Below are 22,456 nucleotides of genomic sequence, written 5' to 3' on the forward strand. Positions count from 1 at the left end.
ACTTGGGATGGTAAAACGCCTAATTGTTTACCGAACTGAGGTATTCGTAGTTCGGGTCACCAATTAGAGCTTGCATGGCCCTCAGTAGCTGTGAAGGCCGCCGATCGCCTAACTCCTCGGCTGTGAGCAGTTGTTGCAGCCGCTTGCGCTCAGACGCAGTCGTACGTTGGAGAATAGCGTCTTTGAGCTGGTCGTAGGGGCTGTCAGCCTGTGGGCTGGATAGAATGTCGCCTACCTCCAAGGCTATGTCTGGAGGCAGAACAGCGACAATGTGTCGGTACGGCGTCGCCTGAGTGGTAATACCTGCCAGCTGAAATTGTGCTTCGGCTTGCAAAAACCAGATCTTCGGGTTGAAGGTCCAGAAAGGGGGAAGCCGCACGGCGACGTGTGCCACGGGTGGCACAGAGGAATAGCTGGCCATACCAGGAGGTCGAAGGGTAGCGGAAGGCTGATCAGAAGGTGGGGTCGTGCCGAACATCGCCGGGTGTTCCGGGTCACCAAATATGTAGGAGCCCGAGAGGAATGAAGTGAACGGCCCGAGTGACAACAACAACTGGTTTATTGGACGGGATCGCCTAGGCTGCTATAGGCAGTGATGGCCAGTAGTTAACTACATGTACTAGTTAAACTACCTGATTGTAGTTAAAAAGTAGTTACCAACTACTTGCAGAAATGTAGTGGCAACTACTAGCTAAACTACTATTTCGAGTAGTTAACTACAGTAGTTAGGTTACTGGGGGGGGGGGGGGGGGGCAGGCGCCAACTACTTCCGATTTTGTCGCAAGCTTTACGGCACGATTGTGGCTCCGACGTTTACTTTGAGCTACTGTTTGATGAGAACGGAGGTGCAGAGCAATTGTGCCGTGCATGTGTACTAAATCTTCACTTTTAATGCTTGTCCAGTGAAGCCTCATTTGATGTGAAATAATTCTGCAACTTAGTTTATCGCGTAGGCACAGAAAGAATCCCGCCGCAAGCTTTGTATTTGACGATCGTAGCAATGACTTGAGCCGAAGTACGGCACGTCTTGCGCGTCCGGTGAGGAGGTCAGCATTGGTCTTGAGATATCCTTGCGGAGACGCGGTCAGCCCGCAGCAAGCACATTTGTCAGCGCTTAATATAGAAGAGACAGGCAGTGGATTTTACGACAGTATGTGAATTAAGCGACGTAGGCACGAGAGTATATTTTAAATATCATTATCACTGCTTGTGATTCATATTTAGGTGTCCAAGAACACTAGAAGGGGTTGGTGTTGATGGATAACGTTAAGTAGTTATAGTAGATCTAGTTAAAATACATTGCAGTAGTTAAACAAGTAGTTTTAACTACTCCCCTGAAAAGTAGTTGAACTACTAGTTAAACTACTCCATTGCAAAATTGTTTGTAGTTATAGTTAAACTACTGTAGAAGTAGTTAGTAGCCATCACTGGCTATACGTCACGCGCTCTGCGCTATCTTCCTCATTGTCGATGCTGACGATATCTACACCTTCGTTTTTTGTAACCAACATACGGTAATCTCAGAGTGTAACGAAATAAGATTATAATTTCAGGAACATCCACATTGATTCGCGCACCTTCTTGGACAACGATTTGCCATGCAAAAGCTGCAAGAGATGTATCTAGACATAATACTTCAAGCACTTTGTTTTCAATGGTCTTTGAATACCCTGGAACCTAAGAATGCCATCTTTAAGGGCTTAAAAACCATGAAATTTTCCTCACAGACATTTTTTCATCTTTTTTATTCGGGCTAGTGCAAATTCTGGTTATCAGATGTCGAAACTGAAGAAAACCAAAAGCAATAAGTAACTGAAATCAGAAGTGTCAGAAATGAATGGCACCCTCTGTTGTATTTGTTTGCCTTCATTTCTCTCCTATGATCTTAGTAGTATTGGATCAGCTCAAGTATCCGGAAACTCACTCAGTCATCTGGACGCCATTAATTAGCAATTAGAGCAATTTGGGACCTGCCACAGTAATTAGGATCATTCAAGGAGTCATTACACTAATAAGGAGCATCTAAGACGTGTCCAGACCACTGTGTGAGTTGCCGGCTGCTTGAGCTGATAAAAAATAAAAAAATAGGTAGAAAATAAAATAAAAAGATAGAAATAGAACGGAGAGAAGGAGTTTAGTTGAAGATCAACGCCGCCATCTTGAAGAAAGCGGTCCGGAACCGCCGGCCGAAATCGCTGGCCGACGGAGCACAGAGCTTGGAAAGCATCTTCAGCTGCGACCACCAGTTCCGGACATCCTGTGACATCAGCTGTAATGTCATCATGGCATGTCTGGGCAGGTTAGGACTGCTCTGGATATGTAAGGGGAAAAACACTCATAATACAAAGGCTGGCAAAGCAAGAGTAAAGATGCTAACCATCAACAGCTAACAACAAAAAGAATTAGGCACAGAAGCAAAACAACCCACCACAACAGGAGCGCAGAACGATGCGACTGCTCCATCCGACAGCCAGGCAGACAACTGACTTGTAATGGTTTTTTTCGCCTGTATAAAGTCCCGCAGCTGTACCCCCTAGCGGTTACTTTCTCAACTAATCTCACGACAAAATTATTAAGAATCACACCAGCACTACTCTCATTCCCAAGACAGAAGAAGAAGATAGAAAATGGCAGGGATTCCCGGACAACAGCAACCAGCGCCCGTCATGCACGGGCATGAAAATCATAAAAAAGGGGACAAAGTTATCATGAGCGAAAGCATTAGTTACACAACAAATCAGCCCACCATAACAGGAGTGCAGACCGATGCGACTGCTCCATCCGACAGCCAGGCACAAACTGAGCCGTGTGGGGACTGCAGAGTGACCAAGGACACGTCTGCGCTCCGCGAGATCCAGTGAGCAAGTGACTGGGGCGCCGCGCCGCGCCCGCTACGCATGCGCGCGCGCTCTTAGCGACCTCTGCGGCGACCACCTGCGAGAGGCTAATAGACAAGAGCATTCCTGCACCCTCTTCTTGTGTTGCTCATTGTCACGTTGATGTCATCCCATTGTGACGTCATCCCATTGTCCCATGGCCACACCGCTTTTTTTTTTTTCACACGGTCGACACAACTGGACAAGGTTAATCTGCAATGAAGCCATGGCATGACATCGTCATGCACCTGCGTGGCTCCAGGACGCGTACGCTCTAGACAGGGGACTTAATATTTATTGAATCACTATCCCAAGATTATTTCCTTTATTCTTCTATAACGATTGCATAGGAAACTATTGCAGAAGAGCACCATGCATGAAAACTGATCGTAGGAATTCCAAAGTCTTACTAAATGAGACTTGCAAAAGAGCAAAATATCCTAACACGTAATTCCATCAATGGCTAATAAGAGGACTAGGCACTCAACAAATCAACACAGAGTACAGGTAACAAGGAGCGGAGAAGGATGTGTCTACTCCATCCGACAGCCAGGCACGGAACTGAATCATAATGCTTTTTCTCCTCTATAAAGTCATGCATCTGTCCCTCTTGCGGTTGATTTCTGAACTAATTTAATCGCAAAATGATTAAGAATTGTTCTAGCACTATTCCCATTCAGGGCAGCGCTGTCGACATCGTCAAGACAAGAATGTTCCTTGTCCAAAAAGAAAACAAAAAAAAACAAAGCGTCAACAAAGTAAAGCATGCATGTCGGGGTATGTCAGGACACGTCAGGACAAATCGCACGACTGCTGTGCAACAGAGGAAAACAAACACTTGAACAGAGTGAAAAGACACTCATCATCATCAGACACGTACACTACATTCCCTCTGTAACAAGAAGAGAGGACATCTGTTCAAGGGTACTGCAAAACGTTTAATGAATATGAAGATGGCGGAAGAATCTCAATTCACGAGATCCGTGCCATGATTTTACGCGATATGATGTCATCTTTCTTTACACTCCCACCCCTGAATTGACGATGTCGATGAAGCAGATGAGAGACCCTACCAATTAATCTTCGTCTGCCTCTAACTTGTGTAGCAGTTGAATTGGTCTACAGATAACTTTGCCCCCCGATATCCTGACCTGGCAAGATCGGATGCGGCCATCGGCGCTCTCTCTTGTACTTTCAACGCGGCCAAGGGGCCAAGACACCCGAGGCGCATTCTCCTTGGCTATGAGAACGATGTCCCCTGTCTTGACGCTGCACGATGAAAGTGGCTTGCGTATGTTCGCGGATCTCAGGTACAGGATATACTCCTTGGTCCATCTAGTCCAAAACGACTCCATCAAGCGCTCGCGGTACTTCCATCGTCGCCTCAGCTGGTTTGACGTCGAACGCACCTCGGCTACAGGATCGTAGGGAAGGGCTGAAATACGTTTACCAACCAGGAAGTGACCAGGCGTGAGCACGGAGAGATCGTCTGGATCCTCGGAAACATAAGTCAGGGGCCGTGAGTTCAGAACGGCTTCCACCTCCGTGACAACAGTGGCAAGCTCGCTGTATGTTAGGGTGCTTTTTCCCAGTATCTTCCGTAGACACACCTTGGCGCTTTTTATTAGGCGTTCCCAAAAGCCTCCCCACCAGGCAGCGCGCTCAACGATAAACTTCCAGTTGATCCGATGTACAGCTTGGGACAAAAGTTTACGGAACACAGCACTTGCGTATTTCTTCATCACAGCGGTCTCGTGCTAGCTATCAAGGGGAGCTCAAATAAGAAACGGGTGACCGGTTATTCTGTCCATCTCCTTGTATGTGTGTCCGCTCCTGTTGGCTGCTTGGGTGTCACCCCAATGGACAAATGCGAGACACCGGTGTTCCGTAAACTTTTGTCCCAAGCTGTACCGTAAGGAACCCGTTCACATCTGGATCCTGCGACAGCTGGCCAACGGAAAGTTCATGGGGCACACTCTTGAAGGTGCGGAAATTATCAGAGTATACTGTTCCTGGCACACCTCTCCTCGATACAAATCTCTTGAAGGCCTTCAAAAAGTCTTCGGCAGTCATAGATTCTGTGAGCTCTAAATGAACTGCCCTAGTTACGGCGCAAGTGAAGATGAGGATGTAGCATTTTCTTGAAACATTGCTCTCTTCATAGGATGGCCTGTAAAAGAGTGGCCCAGCATAATCGGTTCCTGTCACATCAAATGGCGCTGCAGCTGATATTCGGTCCCGAGGTAGGGGACCAGCAATCTCAGTACACGCGCGGGCTTTCGCTCGCCTGCAAACGCGACAGCCGTGCACCACCCTCTTTACCACTTGCCGTCCTCGAATGACCCAGTAGGCCTCTCGTAGGTCAGTCAGTGTTCCTTGGACGCCAGCGTGCAACAACCGTAAGTGAGTCTGCCTGATAATCATGGCTGTGATAGGGTGGTTCGAGGGCAAGACTATAGGATGCTTGACTGCATCAGGAAAGACACCGTACTGGAGACGTCCTTGCATGCGGAGGATCCCTTCGTCGTCGTGAAACAAGGAGGCGTTCCGAAGAGAAGTGTGGGTGGTAGGCTGCAACCCAAAAGCCTCACGTTGAGCATTTCTAATCCAATAGTGCTCTGCCGCATTAATCTCTTCTGAACTTGGCATACCCCTGTCCTTGAGAGAAGGGCTCCTGCTGTTGTGGACAAACCGTAGCACCCATGACGTAACCCGGAGCAGTCTGGAGAACGAGCTGTACTTTCGTACTTGCAGGATGGGCTCGTTCATCACTGTCATCACTGCGAGAACGTCGGGGGTCTTAGCCTCGGAGTAGACATCTCCTGGAGCATTGGCTGTAGAGCGCCAACCTGGCGGCCAGGATTCAGGACTGCACAGCCAACTCGGGCCATTCCACCAACACGTAGTGTCCAGAAGGCGTCGGCATGACACACCCCTCGTGAAAAGGTCGGCAGGATTGTCGGGACCAGGGCAGTGTCTCCATTGGCGGGTTTGCGTAGAAGATTGAATCTCCGCAACGCGGTTCCGTACAAAAGGTTTCCACGCCGAGGGAGATCCGTGGATCCAATGCAAAGCGCTCCGCATGTCCATTTAGCAGATATTGACGAATCGTAGAGTCGTACTCTTCCATTAGACTGGGATCCGGTAGCAGCCTCTTGGTGGTGTAACTCAACCGTCGGAACGCGAGCACCTTGTTATCGCCTAGCATGTGACGCTTCTCCAGGTTCCAGGGGAGACGGACCATATATCGCCCGTTCTGTAGGCATGCTGAAGTGCTAAACTCTTGAAGAATGGGGTCAGTGTAGGAACTGGACGTTGAACACTGGTCCGTGATGCCTAGATGCTCGAGGTCCCAAAATGCCTGTAGTTGCGAATATATCCTGTCGGTATCAACCTCGACATCCGTTTCCACGCCAATCTTCATAACTTGAATATCGTGTCGTCCCTTCATGCCATCGGACGAACAGACTCCTTGGATGGTCCACCCGAAAAGGGTTTCAGCTGCAACAAGATGTTTCGAAAGTCGAACAGTTTGTCCAGTGACGACTTGCCAGTAATAATCTGAACCAATCAGGAGAGAAATCTCGACAGGCGCCGAAAACGGTTCATCAGCTAGCTGAAGGCCCATATCTTTCAGTTGTTTCGACATGTCGAAGGGTAAAGACGGGAGGCTGTCAGTGCAAATCTGGTCGTACTCGATTGCATCCATCACAAGTGTGTGAGAAGCGTCCTGGCTTCGCAATACAAGTTGTACACAACGGTGTTGTGTTCGAGCGGATGTGACATTCCCAAGGGTGTGAATTCGTAGATCTTCTGACCGTACGTCTTTACATTCCATGCGTTTTGATATGTCGGCGCGAATGAAACTTCTTTGACTTCCCCCGTCAAACAAGACCCTGATGAGCTGTTTTCGTCCACGTGGTCCCACAAGCCAAACTTTAGCGGTTTGCAGAAGGACTTCTGAGCACTTTGGAGTCTTCGAAACTTCTGATGAAGAAAATGAGGTAACTACGTCCTCAACAACCGTTGTAACCGAAGTATGATTCTGAGCAGGCACTGAAGGACCTGGACATAACTGCGTAAGGTGTCGTCTGTTACACTTTCCACAACGAAGCCTCCAGCAGACCCGGCAATCCTTGGACAGGTGGGACCTCTTTCCACAAAGAAAGCATCTGCCTTCACGACGAAGGATGATTCTTTTTTCCTCAGGAGTGAGTATGGCCGTGCAACTTTCAAGCGCATGATCTTTTGACTTGCACAGGACACAGCTCTGCTGCGTAACAGTTGCCGCTAAAGATGACGCGGAAAACGAGAGCGATGATTTTCGTTTGACACCACTTCCTCCTCCTGTTTTCGGTCGCGATCCAACGTTGTCTAATGCTGCGTCTCTGCGAAGGCGTTCACGGCATTCCATTTCTTTGTTCAAAAAATCCATAAGATCTGACAAGCTTTCAGGAGCGAGGGTCGCGTCTCTTCCGTGCATACGATAGTACTCGAGCTCAAGCTCATGAGGAATCTTGCGCACAATTGCTCGACGAACAGCGACGTCATATTGACTCGTCGGAATGCCTAAAGCTTGCAGATTTCGAACCCGAGCAGTTACAGTCCCATGTAAGTCTCGTAACCCTCGGACATCCTGAAAGTCCGTAACGGGCTTAAGATCGAATAATGAGTCCAGATGATCGTTGATAAGAAGCTTGTCCTTGCCGAAGCGTGCCTTTAGGATGTCAACAGCAGTAACATAATTTTGATCAGTGATGGTCAAACCTTCGATGGCCGTAGCAGCAGATCCAGACACAAGCGACACGAGATATTTAAGCTTGTTGACTTGCGAAAGCCGTGAGTTGTCGTGTATGCTTGTTCTGAACTGGTCCCAAAACCCTTGCCATTTTGAAAGCTCACCATTGAAAGTGTCGATATGAAGCTTGGGCAAACTGACTCCATCACTAGCACCGTGCCCATGTTGCGGTGAAGCCTGATGACCGTCGCGGTGGTTGTTTGAAACTGGACCTGCAGTTGTCGACAACGCCCTGCGGACCTGTACCGTGATAGCCGTGATAGATTCAAGATATCGATCGCAGGCTGTGCATTCGTCTTCTAAAAGGTTTTCCTCGATGATACCCTGTAGTCGGCCATCCAGCTGTGCCAAGGTCGCTGCTTTAGATTCTAGGAATGTTAGCTTTGATGTGAGCTGATCGTGGGGCAAAGGAGTCGTAGCCAAAAGAGCTGTGAGGTCCGAAGTAGTGCGTGTCACAGTTCCCCGACAAGCAGTGCGTAGCTTCTTCAACCTCTCCAAGTCCTCCATAACGATTCCGACGATGACGCGCTCTGCTCCGCCCTATAGTCCAGTCAGTACTTCCTGATCAGGTAAGACCCGCTTCCCGGGTTTCGGCACCAAATTGTAACAAGAAGAGAGGACGTCTGTTCAAGGGTACTGCAAAACGTTTAATGAATATGAAGATGGCGGAAGAATCTCAAGTCACGAGATCCGTGCCATGATTTTACGCGATATGATGTCATCTTTCTTTACACCCTCATTGTAAATCCGCTCATCACAAAATCCACCTCAATCGTCACACACCATTCACCAGTGACGAACCACACATCCGCACCGCATCAGAGGCAGACGGAACCCCACCGAAGCTACTCCCTTCCACTAACGGCCAACGCAATTGCTAGGTACAGAATTAATGCGTCCACACCCATCAGTGTCCAAGAGAGAAGTGAATCCTTCCGCCCCCTGCAGGCCGTGCTCATTGGTCGTGACGTCATCCTATTGTCTCAGGGCTACACTGTTTTTTTTACTAATGCTCCTCTGGACAAGGTCCACCTGAAACAATAGTGTCGCGGTATTACGTCATCATGCAGCTGCGTGGCTCAAGGACGCGTACGCTCTAGACAGGGGACCTGTTATTTATTGAATCACTATCCCAAGATTATTTCCTTTATTCTACTATAATGACTGCATAGGGAACTATTGCAGAAAAACACCATACATGAGAGGTGATTGTAGGAATTAAGCATTTCATTCCCAAAGTCTTACTACATTAGACTTGCAAAAGAACAAAATATCCTAACACCTTCAATGCCTACATACAACAAGCTAATCGAGACATGTCCATCCCTTCCGAGAGCCAGGCAGCTAACTGAATAATGTCGTTTTGTTCCTCGACTGGATAAAGCCATATACCTGTCCCCCTTGAGGTTACTCTCTAAAATTATTAAGAATAGCACTACTCCCACTCAAGGCAGCACTATCGACATCGTCAAGAATGTTCCTCGTCAAAAAGAAAAAACTACATGTAGAAGGAAAACATGACAGAACATGGGGGGGGGGGGGGTCAGGGCATGTCAGCGCATGTTTGTCAGACAACAAGGGGGGGGGAAAGCAAAGAGAAGCACTTGAACAAAGCAGAAAACCAACATCAAACTATTTCTAAGCACACACACTCCTCTTATTCAAAAACAGTGCTCATCATAAATCCGTCCAGGACAATACACAGCATTTTTCTATTGCTACACCTTTTTCCCTGTAACGGTCAATGCATTGCTACAGACTGCGTGACGTCATCACATCCTGTCTGAAGAAGAGAGCAGCAAAATCAAAGACTCCTATTATTTATTGAATGGCAAGGTTATTTCCTTTGTCCTACTCTTAATGACGTTCACTTTCACATAAAATTCAACAAAAAAAGCACCGTGCATATTAGCGATTTTCACCCCAAAGGCTCATCATGAAACACTGAGGTATACTAATATTGTTACATGTGACACACTGTAGTGTACTGCAGCCAGATTCATTGTTTGACTGATAATTTGCACGGTTACTTCTTTAATATTATCTGAATAAGTTTTGTGTGATACTGTACCATTAAAGGGGATAGGAATCCATTATGGATTAGAATTATTTTTCTCTGCGATGCCCCTACACTAATCTTTGTGACAAGTTCTCTCTCATTAAACTTTTTTTTAGTTCTATTTCAGACTGCTTACAGCATAATGTGAGATTGAGAAAATGTATGCTTCACATGTTCTCAGCATCCTCTACAGCAACTGCTGTTGGGCTAAAAATCCAGAAACTACACACGAAAAAAATTACAAATGTAGAACAGACGACACTGAAAAACGGACACGGCAAAATGATTGGTACTGTGTTATGCTGTAATTTTTGTGTGTGTGTGTGTCTCTGGTTCTGCATTTTTGTGAACGTGTGCCATGTTGCAGGCATCCTTGCCCTCTTGTCACAAAAAGAGCCTCAGACATAAAAATGCAGGTTGTGAGAGGCACACAAACACTGCTTACATTGCTAACCTGTCTATAACAAGACATGTGAAAGGACTGCCAAATTAAAATTTAGTAATACAAAAATGAGGCTGAATTACATAATTCCAATAGAAGGGAGAGTAAACATTGGAATAACAGGTAAATGTAAAGCACTGAGGTGTTGGCATTCTTCTGATGTGTATGATATACTGCTCTATTTAACCCATGACATATATATTGTCTAACATTGTAACTTCTTGCGTTCAACATCAAGGTGCTCTACACATTCCATCTAAGCGACTCGGGACTTTACAAGGGCACGTGACATTTTGGCACAAAGATTCGATACCTCTGCTTGTTGGATATATCAAGCAAATACTGTGCCAAAATTGTGTTACCTATATGACATGCTGCATCTGCCGAGATATGTTACGGGAGAGAGAGACTCCTGGAGCGATTAAAGAAAGTGCATACGAGTACATATGCTTTGCAAACAAGTTGTTCTAAAGTATAATTATGTTCGTGTTGAATTGGCAAAGCATTAGTCATCTCATAACAAAGTGATAAAAGAAATTAGTGAGAAATGCAAAGCCGCAAGCACTGTTTCATGACCATGTTCATAATGGGCAATGATGTGTTTCACTTTGCGCACCGCGGACCGACTATGCTCAATGAGTCGTTTGCAGTGTTTATGATTGATGTAGGCCATGGCAACTTCAGATGAACTTTGCAGAGTGTGCAATGATTTCTTTTGTGAACAAGACAAACCTCAATATATTCCATTGTAATTTTGGCCCTACTATTAATTGAGTTTAGGGTTTCTTGTATTTAGGTGTGTACCTCTCTTCCGATCTTTAGTGGAAATCACACATTAGTTACGTGTCTTCTAAGGCTCTTAAAAAAAATTATTCTTGAAGTGCACACGAAAGCTACCTTTCGCAGACACTACGCTGCTGACATACAAAACCCTTGTACAAAGTGCCTTGGAAATGGTTTGGAAATGGTTCAGTTGAAGGCTGTTAGGTTTATCACTAAACAGTATGCTGAGGATCAGCTTAGAGGATTCATACTTTGTCCTCCCAGGATCCTATTCACTAGGCTGTGCACATCATCTGAATATTGTGCCCTCTGTTCAGGTATCAACGTTTTTAAGTACAGCTTTTTGCCTCCTACAATTGCCAAACAGAATGCTATTGGTGGTGGAAACAGGGAACATACTTTGAACAAATTTTTGCGGACTGTTTGTTCTTGCCATAGCCATGCTAATGGCTGCAGTATGTATAAATAAGTTTGTAAAAGGCTGAATAAACAGGCAACACATATTGTCATATTGTGGTTTGGGTATGGTGAATGGGCACAAAATAAGTACTGTTTCCAAAATTGTGGATTGAATCTCCACCAGGACAGCTGCAGAAGTAGCACAGGAAACACAGAGAGCTTAAGAAAATGGACAGAACTGTACAGAAGTATGTGGACTTTATATCCTGCTGCATCAATATATCTCTTCCGGTGTGTAAACAAATGAGAGCATACTGTTGAACAGCGCCACCAATTTGGTGCAGTTGAGCTACGCTCAAATCTAGGGACTGACAAGGTCGCGCCTAAAATGCACGGTCTTGAGGGGATTACTGTGGTCTCTGAAACGGCACGCGGCGTTCGGTCCTACTTTTCATTCAAGCGGAGGCAGCGAACAAGTGCCCATTCGTGTAACCCAGCCCTCGCATTCCGATTTGTTTCGGTTTCAGTCTGTCTACCAACGTCATGATGACATTTAGATTCTGTTTAATTTCTTACGTGCTGTCCGGGACATGTATGTAAGTAGGTATAAATAGTTATGCCAAGAAATTTTTTATTGTTAATCTTTTTTGTAGTTTGAATCCCTTGAAAAACCATTGTACAGCACGAGAACACAAAGGCTACATTATGACCCAGTTTCACCAACCTTTTCAGCATCTGAACTAAGATGAACGGTCATTAAACTCTCTGCTTCACTAAATGCGTTATTATTACTAAAACATTCACCACATCACCGATGGAAAAAAGAAGTGTGTGTTAAGTTCAAGAATTGGCAACCCTTGATCTTGGTTCAGTTAACCAGAGTTGGTGAAACCGGGCCTACGGAAGTCACCGAAAGATTCATCACATCACCAACCAAAGTTTTTAAAAAGAATTGAGTGCTAGCATGAAGTTTTGACAATTGTGAGTAGCATTTTAACTGCTGCCTATGTAGCTGCAGCATAATTACAACTAATTCAGAAAATTTGAAGGTACTCTACTCTATCTTCCTCTGCATGGTACTAAAAATTGTGATCATTCGAAGTGCTCATCCTCCTGGCCCAGATTCTGTAACAGATTTATAAGCCATTTGTGTTCCTATTTCTGGTACTGTGGCAAACTAGCCACGTCACCTACATGCTAGCATTCCTAGGTTACATAGAACACGTAGTTATAAGAGTGGTTTAAACCACCTCGCACAAGTTGCAGATGCTGTTCAAGAAAGTTATAAGAAATTGAGTTAATCGTTCCAACATCAACTTTATTTTGAGATGGATGGACAGGGAGTTTCATCGCCACGGGCAACACTCTACCCCATAGGTGCTGGTGGTGTGAGGAAGGAAATAATGTCCCATGGAGTCCAAAATTGTCAAAAGAGCTTTGAGAGCAGGCATTCGTGGGCTCGACTTAGCCAAAGGCCAAGGAATTTTAGAGAGAGGAGCAGGAGTCCAGATTATTGAGAGATCCGAAAATGGCTGTAGAGGACGATTGTTTTCTCTATATGAGTCCCGACCGGCGATGATGGTATGCCACGGAGAGGCGATGACGGTGGCCTATCTCCATAGACCGGTGGAACTGAGGCAGGTGCTCGAGGCGCGTGGCCATCTTCGTCGTTGTCCACCGGCCGCTACATCACTCCCCCCCCTCAGACGCGGAGCGGCGATAAAGCAGATGATGTCCGCGACTTCACTGAAGGAGGGCAGCGAGGGCGACCGTGGCTAGCATGCACAGTTGAACACGATGATGGCACGGCAGACGGTGGCGAAGCATCACAGCTGATGAGTAATCACATCCTGTAGCCCGAGAAGAGCGAGGAAAAGTGTGAGGCGCTGGGGAAGTGGAGGTCCTGGGGTGCCGCTACCGGCACGGGAGCCGAAGGTCTGAGAGTCCCAGAGGAGGAGAGGGTGAGGCTGTGCGAGCCGTTGAGAGATGCCGAGACGGCGGCTGAAGCGTGCCGTGGCGTCAGCTGCCGCGACTGTCGCGACCGGCTGGTGAGCGCGAGGCTCGAGTGTCGCGGCCGGCAGTGAAGGAGCGCCGGGGGTGCATGAACATCGGGCAGAAGTGATGGCTGATGAAGCTGTGAGGCGCGTGCGTGCCGGTTGGTCGTGCTTTGTAGGAGGGAGTCAGTAGGTCGGTATGCAGGAGCCCGCTTGCCGAGCCCAGAAAGCCATTCGGGAACGAAAAGAGGGTGTTGAGGACGGATGAGAGCCGTGGCAGTGGGTCTGGACAGGTGAGGTTGAGGATACGTGGAGAGCATCAGGTTCGATCGGTTGCCGTATCACAGAGCTACCATAGCGGTCCATTGTAGCGTCCTAGAAGACCTCAACTAACGCATGAGCTGCAGCGGAGTATGGTGAGGGAAAAAAAATTTTTTTCTCGTTTAAGGAAAAATACACCTGGATTTTCAATATGTTATAGGAGACGATTTGTTCTACAAATGGCACGATTTGTTTCACTTCCCAGACGACCTCAGGTATGTGAAAATATCATCTGAAAAGTGTCATTTTTTGCGAATGCTCGATATTCTCGATTGCTTAGTTAAGCAGTGTTGAACTTTGGGACATTTAGAAGTTGGTACAACGGACTGAAGGACGAGGACGAAGAAGAAGCAAGTTGCACGGGTTTGGTTTTTGTGTTGTTGGGCAATCGGGTTCCAGATTTCGAAAGAACAGGTCGTGTGGTAGTTCGCTTCGCAGAAATAAATGCGATTGGATTTGGGCTTGGAGTTCTTCCATTAAGGTCCGGGACAGGAACTTCTAAAGAAGATTGGTGCCGAAACCCGGGAGACAAGGAAGAGACGAAGGATCTCCGTCCACTCTAGATGAGGCATTCTGCGAACTACGAGGCCTACAACAGGAGATGGAACACATGGAACACCTGCTACGTCGTCGCCGAGGACTAAGAAGCGCATTGTCTTGCACAGTCAATGAAGCCACAGAGAAGCTCACTGGTGTCGATCTAGCGGAAGAGGACATAGAAGTGCTCGTTGCTCGAGTAAAGAAGCAGATGGACAATTTGGAGCGAGTGGATGCGGAGTTGGAACCTTTGTGGTCAGAAGAGGAAGTTGAGGAAGAACAAAAAGAAAGCTTCGAATATATTGACCGAGCGACAGCTTTGCTGGCACGGCTACAGTTCAGGCTAGAACGAATTAGCCCGACAAGGAGTTCGACAAGAAGCTCACAAGGACCTATTCCAGAAGCGAGACAGGCTGATGACGTTGGAAATGCGAACGTTCGAGTCAGGTTGCCCAAGCTGGAGATTATAAAGTTCAACGGCCAGCGCAAGAATTGGATGATGTTCTGGGAGCAGTTCCAACAAGTTGCCCACGACAACCGGAAGCTCAGTACGTGCGACAAGTTCAATTATTTACGAGCAGCAATGACCGGTGAAGCGGCGTCAGCCATTGCTGGGCTACCGCCAACGGACCGATGCTATAATGATGCTGTGGACATCCTCAAGGGACGTTTTGGCGATGAGTCGCTTCAGATAGAGGACCACATGGGCAGGCTCATGAGTCTCCAGCCCGTGAAGACAGCCCAGGATACGAAAGGACTACGGAAGCTTCATGACGATATCTCATCGCACATGAGAGCGCTGAAAGCACTGGCCGTAGCCGAGGAGTCCTTTGCGTCGATGCTGTATTCACTCATGATACGGCTTGTACCACAAGGAATAGTCATCAACTTCAATCGAAAGACGTTGGAGGCTCAAGAGGAGACATCTACAAACAGTAACAATCAGGCAGTTAGTGCCGGAGACACTTCAGTAGGTCCCGACAAGCAACACGTGACGAAGGTGACTGAATTCATGAAGTTCCTCCGAGTGGAGGTAGAGAGCAGGGAGAGATTGAATGCCCATGAAGAAAAGCCTTCGTCAGGGTATAAGCAGAAGGACAACGAAGCTAAGACCCAGCACACAAGGAAATTCAGAAGACCGTCATCGGCCTCAGCGCTACTTCATACGTCAGATGATAGTCCAGAATGCTTCTTCTCTAAAGCGCGGGAGCATGTGACTGCAGAATGCAACGCGACGATTCCAAATGAAGAGAAGCTGCGTCAACTGCAAGAAGCAGGACGATGCTTCAGATGCACTTTGCCAAATCACGTGTCAAGAAGGTGTTGGCGGAAGGTCAAATGCGGGAAATGTCAGAAGAGACACGTTTCGTCAGTGTGCAAGTTTGGAAGTCAGGATTCTCCCAGCAAGGGCAAGTTGACCGGCGGGACGGCGCAGCTAAGCTTGGAGTTGGTGGAAGAGTCAAGGCGGCCAACAACCGTGCTGCAGACAGTCGTCGCCTGGTGCAAAGGAGAAGTGGGAGCGGACAAGTGCAAAGTTATGTTTGACACAGGAAGCCAGAGGTTGTTTGTGACACTACAAACTGCTCAGAGGTTGAAATGCAAGACAGTTGGTCACGAAGCATTGAAAGTTGGCGTGTTCGGAGGACGACAAGAAGAGAGGACGTTTCGGCGAGTATCCCTCAAGCTTCAGAGTATGTACGGCGGTAGGGAGTACTACATGGAAGTACTTGTCACGGACGTCATCAGCACCCAAAACACCGTAGCACCATGTTCCAGCATAATCAACGAAATGAAAGGAAGGAACCTTTCAGTACAGCACTTGGTCTGCCCTGAAAGTCGAGATATTCAGGTCCTCGTAGGCACGGATCAATACTGGGATCTCTAACAGGAAGAGTTTTGAGACTGGGAAGCAGCTTACGGGCAGTGGAAACAAGACTCGGATGGACAGTTCATGGAGTGTGCCCAGAAAGTGGAATAATCAAGCACTGTAATCAAGCTCTGGCGTTACGGATAGCAGTGGATGAATTAGAAACAGATACGACGTTGAAGAAGTTTTGGCAGCTGGAATCCATTGGAGTGACACCTGACGCCGACGATGAAAGGGACAACACAGTGCTACGTCAGTTCTCAGAAACTGTGAAACTGAAGGAAGGGCGTTACGAAGTAGCGCTCCCGTTCAAGTCTACAGTGGACTTGGGAAGTAACAAAGAAGTAGCTCTGAAGAGGCTTAATCAGTTGACTAGAAGACTCACTCGTAATCAAGAGCTCTTGAAGAGGTACGACGAAACTATACGAATGTACAGTGATGAGGGCATGGCCGAGAGAGTATACAGTGACGAGGAAGACGTCGTGTACTACATGCCACATCAGGCGGTTCTCAGAGACTCGAGCACCACAACAAAACTTCGGGTGGTATTCGACTGTTCGTCAAGCTGCGTCACTGCCAAATCGCTCAATCAGTGTTTAGAAGCAGGACCGAATCTAAATCCGGATGTTGTGGAATTGTTAATGAATTTCCGGATAAAGAAAATCGCCCTGGAGGCCGACGTACAAAAAGCCTTTTAACAAATAGAAGTACGAAAGGAGGACAGAGATGCCCTACGTTACCTGTGGTATGAAATAACGCCAAAAGGAGGAGCGCCACTACCAAAGATAGAAAGCTGGCGGATGACGAGAGTCTCATTTGGTACGACGGCAAGTCCGGATTTGCTTGCTGCTACGTTACGAAATCATTTCAAGGCGATGGAAGAAGAGTACCCAGAGACGGCGAGCCGCCTAGGGAAACACATGTACGTCGACGACCTGGTCATCGGAGCCACTGATGTGCAAGAGGCAAAGAAGATCGCTAAAGAGGCAACAGAGATTCTGGAGCGGGCGCACATGAAGTTACGCAAGTGGGCGTCAAGCGACAATGACGTGCGTCAATTCTTGCAAGCGGAGTCTGGTGAAAGGACATTAGGAGACACGAAGGACATGCAAAAGGTCTTAGGATTAGCGTGGCTACCGGACGAAGACGTTCTAACGATTTCAATGAACGACGTATGGGATATGCATCAGGAACGAGGAGACACCAAGTGACGGGTCCTGCAGATCACCGCACGAGTTTACGATCCTTTGGGAATGCTGGCACCTTTCACCGTATGCGCAAGAATATTCTTCCAGTTGTTGTGGAAACGAAAGGTTGGTTGGGATGACATACTGCCCATAGAACTTCAACCAACATGGAATCAGTGGTGTGCAGAGTTGTTGCACCTGCAAGATTTGAAAGTATCAAGGTACAGCGGGCAGGACAAGGATGCAGATGTCGTGTTCACGGAGATACATATATACTGTGATGCAAGCCCCGCAGCTTATGGAGCGGTATCATATACAGTTATGGAAGATTCCAGTGGTACAAAGAGCCCAACAATGATAATGGCGAAGTCTAGGCTCGCACCGATAAAAGAACTGACGGTTCCACGGCTCGAGTTGATGGCATGGCTGGTAGGAGCAAGACTAGCTTCCTACATCACAGAAAAGATTCAAGTCACTCCAGTTCGACGACACCTGTGGACAGATTCCAAAATCGCGCTTTGCTGGATACGTGGAGATCCACAAAGATGGAAACAATTCGTCCACAATCGAGTAAAAGAAATTCATGAGCGCACGAGGACAACAGAATGGGGATACTGTGACAGTAAAGAAAACCCAGGAGATTTGTTAACAAGAGGAATCTCCGCACGAAAGTTGATCGAAAGCAAGACGTGGTGGTCAGGACCAAGCTGGCTGTCTGAGGATGAAAGCGAATGGCCTGGTGGCAGCTCAGATGGTGACTTTGCAAAAGACGAACTAGAGGAAAAGGAATCAAGACACGTATTGCAGACAGTAACGACGGTGACAGACGAAGTCATCGACATGCGAAGGTTCAGTACCCTGAAGAAACTGCACAAAGTCATGGCCTGGGTTTTCAGATTCACCGAAAAAGCGCGGAAAAGAAGTCGCCAAAGCGGACCGTTGACAGCGCAGGAATTAAGAATAGCGGAGGAACAGTGCGTGAAAACTGTGCAAGCAAACGCGTTCCCAGAGGAAATAGCAGCTGTGCGAAGCAAGAAACCGCTCCCGATGAGGTCAAAGTTACAAGGCAGCATGCTGTTCGTGGACGGAAAAGGCCTTCTCAGGTCAACAGGCCGATTGTAGCAGAGCGACTTGCCCTACGACCAGAAGCATCCCATGGTATTGCCAAAGGGAGATCATTATTCGGAGTTGTTGATCAGACAATGCCACTGGGACTTGCTCCACTCCGGAGTAAGGGATACACTTGTGCAATTGCGGGAGCGATACTGGATTTTGCAAGCACGTCAGGCGATCAAGAAAATTTTGAGGAAATGCGTCGTATGTCAGCGATATAACGCAAGAGCTTCAGGACAAGAACCGGCTCCGCTGCCAGCAGCAAGGGTGACCCAGGCAGAACCGTTTACAGTGATTGGACTTGATTTCGCCGGACCGCTGTAGATAAGAACTCGACAATCTGCGAAGAAGGGGCACTTCGTGATATTCGTGTGTGCAGTCACTAGAGCGTTGCACCTTGAGATAGTACAAGACATGTCAGCATCCACATTCCTATTAGCGTTCCGGAGGTTCGTGGCGCGACGGGGAATGCCCAACATAGTCTACAGTGACAATGCCAAGACTTTTCGAAGGAGTAACAAGGAGCTGCGAGAGTTATGGGACGTAGTCAACAGCAAAACAGTCAAGGGAAAGGTTGCTGACTGGAGAGTAGAATGGCGATACAATGCTCCATATGCTCCTTGGTGGGGGGGGGGGGGCTTTTACGAGCGTTTAATAAGGTCAGTAAAGGTTGCTCTGAAAAAGACGATCGGAGCAAGGTGTCTCAAAGAAGCCGAGCTCAGCACTACAATCACAGAGGTCGAAGCCGTGTTGAATTCGCGACCAATAACCTATGTGTACGAAGATGAAAAGGAGCGGCCATTATCTCCATCAGCATTTCTGACTGGAAAACGACTGACGACCCTGCCAGGTATACCCTCTGACAATGTGTATAGAAGTAATGCCACCACGATACAAAGGTTGTGGCAGAAACGGGTAGAATCTCTGGAACTGTTCTGGAAGAGATGGTACTCGGAGTACCTCACAGAACTGCGCAACCTCTGTAGCAAGCGCAAATGAGGCCTGCTTCAAGTGGATGATTTGGTCATCATCCGCGAAGACGGAAAACCAAGGCAAAGATGGTCGATGGGAAGAATAGTCCGAAGTTTTCCCGGTAAAGACGGCAAAGCAAGAGCTTTCGAGGTTCGCATCCCAAATCAAGCAGTAGTGATACGTCCGGGAGGACTGCTCTACAAGGTGGAAGTGTGAAGTGGACACTTAACAGAAGAAAAGTAGCTTTTCTTCGGGGGGGAGTGTGTTGAACTTTGGGACATTTAGAAGTTGGTACAACAGACTGAAGGACGAGGACGAAGAAGAAGCAAGTTGCACGGGTTTGGTTTTTGTGTTGTTGGGCAATCGGGTTCCAGATTTCGAAGGAACAGGTCGTGTGGTAGTTCGCTTCGCAGAAATAAATGCGATTGGATTTGGGCTTGGAGTTCTTCCATTAAGGTCCGGGACAGGAACTTCTAAAAGCAGTGAACACAGGTCTGCTTCAAATTTTTATGTGAAGCGAATCTCGATGCAGTAGTTTATGAGCATAAATAATCTCGGGCTCCTGAGAAAATGGTAACTAGCCAAAAACTTATCGCAATCTTGGTCCAAAACGCTCTCCGTTCTTGAGCCCTTACGGAGTCACCGGATTTATTCTCGTTCCATATGCTCTTTGGGTAGCTAGATGGACCCTTCCCCTCTATAGCACGAGACAAAGAAAGCGTAGAAATATCGTCTGTATGTGTCAGAAGGACGCGCGGAACGGACAACACTTTTGCATGTTTGGGCCAAGTTCGAGGCGCCCCCAATGCTCAAGAAAGCGAAATCTCGAGAAAAAGTTCATATCCTACATACACACCCATAAGGGAATGCATACAACTTTTTTCAGCGAAATCTAAGAGGGTCGAGCTACACCTCTGGCTGGTTTTGGCTGGAATGGCCCAAATGTAATGGTGCTAGCAAGATTTCTGAGCTTCAGTGTCGGCTCATAAAGCGTCCAGTGCCTAGTGTGACGTCCAGTGAGTGTGGATTTCCAGCTGCGGCTGGCACTACTGGTTACACGAAGCTTACGTCGCCATCAATTCCCACATATCCCACCGGAAGTGTAGCCCTGTTTATTAGAAAGGATGTGGTGCACTACCAGATAGACCTCAGCGTGCACTGTGGCATAGACCTGTGGCACTGCTGCTGCATTTGTCGGTCCAAGAGTGTTTGTTCTGGAAACGGTCCCTCGATGTGGTGTCTGCCCATGTCCATCCTGCTAAGAAGGTTGACATCGCAGCGTGCTTGCGCCTCATAAGAAAGGCCTGCCCTGGCCGCCTGTTCTTCCTCGGCGACCTCAACAGTCACAACACTGCATGGGGGAGCATCAGGACAGACTCTAGGGGCCGTGAAATTCAAGATGTGGTTGACAGCTTGTCACTGGTAATCGCCAATGATGGCCCTCCTACCCTCTTCCGTCCTCCCGATACCTACAGTGTGCTAGATTTAAGCATTCACTCCTCTGACGTATCCCTGTCCTGGCAGGTTTAGGCTGACACATGCGGAAGTCACCACTTCCCGGTTTTCATGATTGTACAGGGTTACAGAGACATCAAGCACAAAGAGTCCAGGGTTTCCAAAAGTTACAGTTTGGGATGAGTACAGGAAGCGGCTTGAAAATGATAAAGGGCCCATCACTGATACCATCACCGCCAGCATACAAAGCGCAACAAGATTCACCACATCCAAGACGTCTGGCCCATTACCAGACCTGAAGTTACTAAACCTGATAGCTGCACGCCGCACAGCACACCGCCGACTTAGACAATCCCGTGTCCGCTCCCGCCTGGACTACAGACGCATTTCCGCCATCACCAGGCGACACAGCATTGGGCTCCGACGCCATCAATGGCCTTCGTTTCGCAAATCCCTCGACCCACGTAATCCTTGGTCTCTGGTGTGGAAAACCATCAACGCTTTGACTGGAAAGGCCAGCGAGAACCTTCTCGTCTCCACCTTAGCATCGCGGCTTGGGATGTTGTTACAGGAAACGGCTTAAGCCTTTGTGCACTGTCTCATAAAAAGGCCACCCCGGTCAAGGATATCCTTTACACCGCCGAAGATCCACATATCTTGGACCAACCATTCGCCATGGCGGAACTCTCATGTGCTCTACAATCGTGTCGGCGTTGCAGCGCTCCAGGAATGGATGGGATTTCCTACCGGGCACTCAAAAACAATGCAGATGGTGCTAGGTTCCGGCTCCTCAGCTACTTAAATGACATAATCGAATCCGGCATCATTCCCACCTCATAGAAACAGGCGGTTGTCGTTCCCATCCTCAAGCGTGGGAAACCAACGCTTTCGGCATCCTCGTACCGCCCTGTTTCCCTTACGTCCACTGTGGGTAAATTAATGGGACGTCTAGTGCAAGCCAGGCTACAGTGCTTCCTCGAATCGAACAATTTTCTGCCGAGCTGTATGACAGGTTTCAGAAGGGGCCTCAGCGCCGCTGACAGCGTGCTGGAATTCTCATCTGCAGCGGACAGTGCAAAGAAGCGCAGGCTAGCAATGCCCAGTGTCTTTTTGGACGTGAGGCACGCCTTTGATAATGTCAGCCTGGCGTCCGCTGTTAGCTGTCTACACAGCACTGATGTCACTGGAAGGACACCCTGCTTCGTGGCAAATCTGCTCACTGGCAGAACGGCACAAGTACGTCTGGGAGGCGTCCTTAGTGCTCCTTGTGAGGTTGGGGGCTTACCTCAGGTCAGCGTCTTGAGCCCTACGCTTTTCAACATTGTAATGGCAGCCCTACCGAGATCTCTCCCAAAAGCTAGGCCACCAGTTTCCATCTCCATCTACGCCAACGACACAGCCTCGTGGTGCATCGGCTGCAAGATGAGCATGATGAAGAAAAGTATGGAAGACACATTAGAAGCCGTAACCGGCTATCTTGAGGGCGTAGGCCTTTCCATCTCGACCGAAAAATCCATTGTCATGATCGTCTTCAGAAGCATCGCTGGACAATGGGAATCAAGCTTCGAGGACATCGCATTCCACTAGTCAAGACACAACGCTTCCTGTGGATCATCGTGGACGAGAAACTCAGCTGGAATCCTCAGGTTGCAG

General features: G+C 47.9%; 4 protein-coding genes across 4 annotated transcripts; 2 read left to right on the forward strand and 2 right to left on the reverse strand.

Moving 5' to 3' along the window:
• Positions 1–4,727: 4,727 nt before the first annotated feature.
• LOC135371707 (uncharacterized) lies at positions 4,728–5,654 on the reverse strand. The gene has a single exon (XM_064605680.1). It carries the CDS (start codon positions 5,652–5,654, stop codon positions 4,728–4,730), a length of 927 nt encoding a protein of 308 aa, XP_064461750.1.
• Positions 5,655–5,739: 85 nt separating this feature from the next.
• On the reverse strand, positions 5,740–8,181 carry LOC135371708 (uncharacterized). Its single transcript, XM_064605681.1, has one exon. It carries the CDS (start codon positions 8,179–8,181, stop codon positions 5,740–5,742), a length of 2,442 nt encoding a protein of 813 aa, XP_064461751.1.
• Positions 8,182–14,273: 6,092 nt separating this feature from the next.
• On the forward strand, positions 14,274–16,774 carry LOC135371709 (uncharacterized). Its single transcript, XM_064605682.1, has 2 exons — positions 14,274–15,900; positions 16,098–16,774. The coding sequence occupies exons 1-2, from the start codon at positions 14,274–14,276 to the stop codon at positions 16,772–16,774; spliced, it is 2,304 nt and encodes a 767-aa protein (XP_064461752.1).
• Positions 16,775–17,329: 555 nt separating this feature from the next.
• On the forward strand, positions 17,330–18,385 carry LOC135371710 (uncharacterized). Its single transcript, XM_064605683.1, has one exon. It carries the CDS (start codon positions 17,330–17,332, stop codon positions 18,383–18,385), a length of 1,056 nt encoding a protein of 351 aa, XP_064461753.1.
• The last annotated feature ends 4,071 nt before the right edge of the window (positions 18,386–22,456 follow it).

The sequence above is a fragment of the Ornithodoros turicata genome, unplaced genomic scaffold (genome assembly GCF_037126465.1).
Source record: "Ornithodoros turicata isolate Travis unplaced genomic scaffold, ASM3712646v1 Chromosome12, whole genome shotgun sequence".
NCBI lineage: Eukaryota > Metazoa > Arthropoda > Arachnida > Ixodida > Argasidae > Ornithodoros > Ornithodoros turicata.

Excerpts from the sequence above, each read along its gene's own strand:
- LOC135371707 (XM_064605680.1), bottom strand. The coding sequence starts at position 5,654 with ATGACAGTGATGAACGAGCCCATCCTGCAAGTACGAAAGTACAGCTCG.
- LOC135371708 (XM_064605681.1), bottom strand. The coding sequence starts at position 8,181 with ATGGAGGACTTGGAGAGGTTGAAGAAGCTACGCACTGCTTGTCGGGGA.
- LOC135371709 (XM_064605682.1), top strand. The coding sequence starts at position 14,274 with ATGGAACACATGGAACACCTGCTACGTCGTCGCCGAGGACTAAGAAGC. Across the intron at positions 15,901-16,097 it reads AGTATCCCTCAAGCTTCAGA|GAAGAGTTTTGAGACTGGGA; the intron begins GTATGTACGGCG and ends GATCTCTAACAG.
- LOC135371710 (XM_064605683.1), top strand. The coding sequence starts at position 17,330 with ATGCTGGCACCTTTCACCGTATGCGCAAGAATATTCTTCCAGTTGTTG.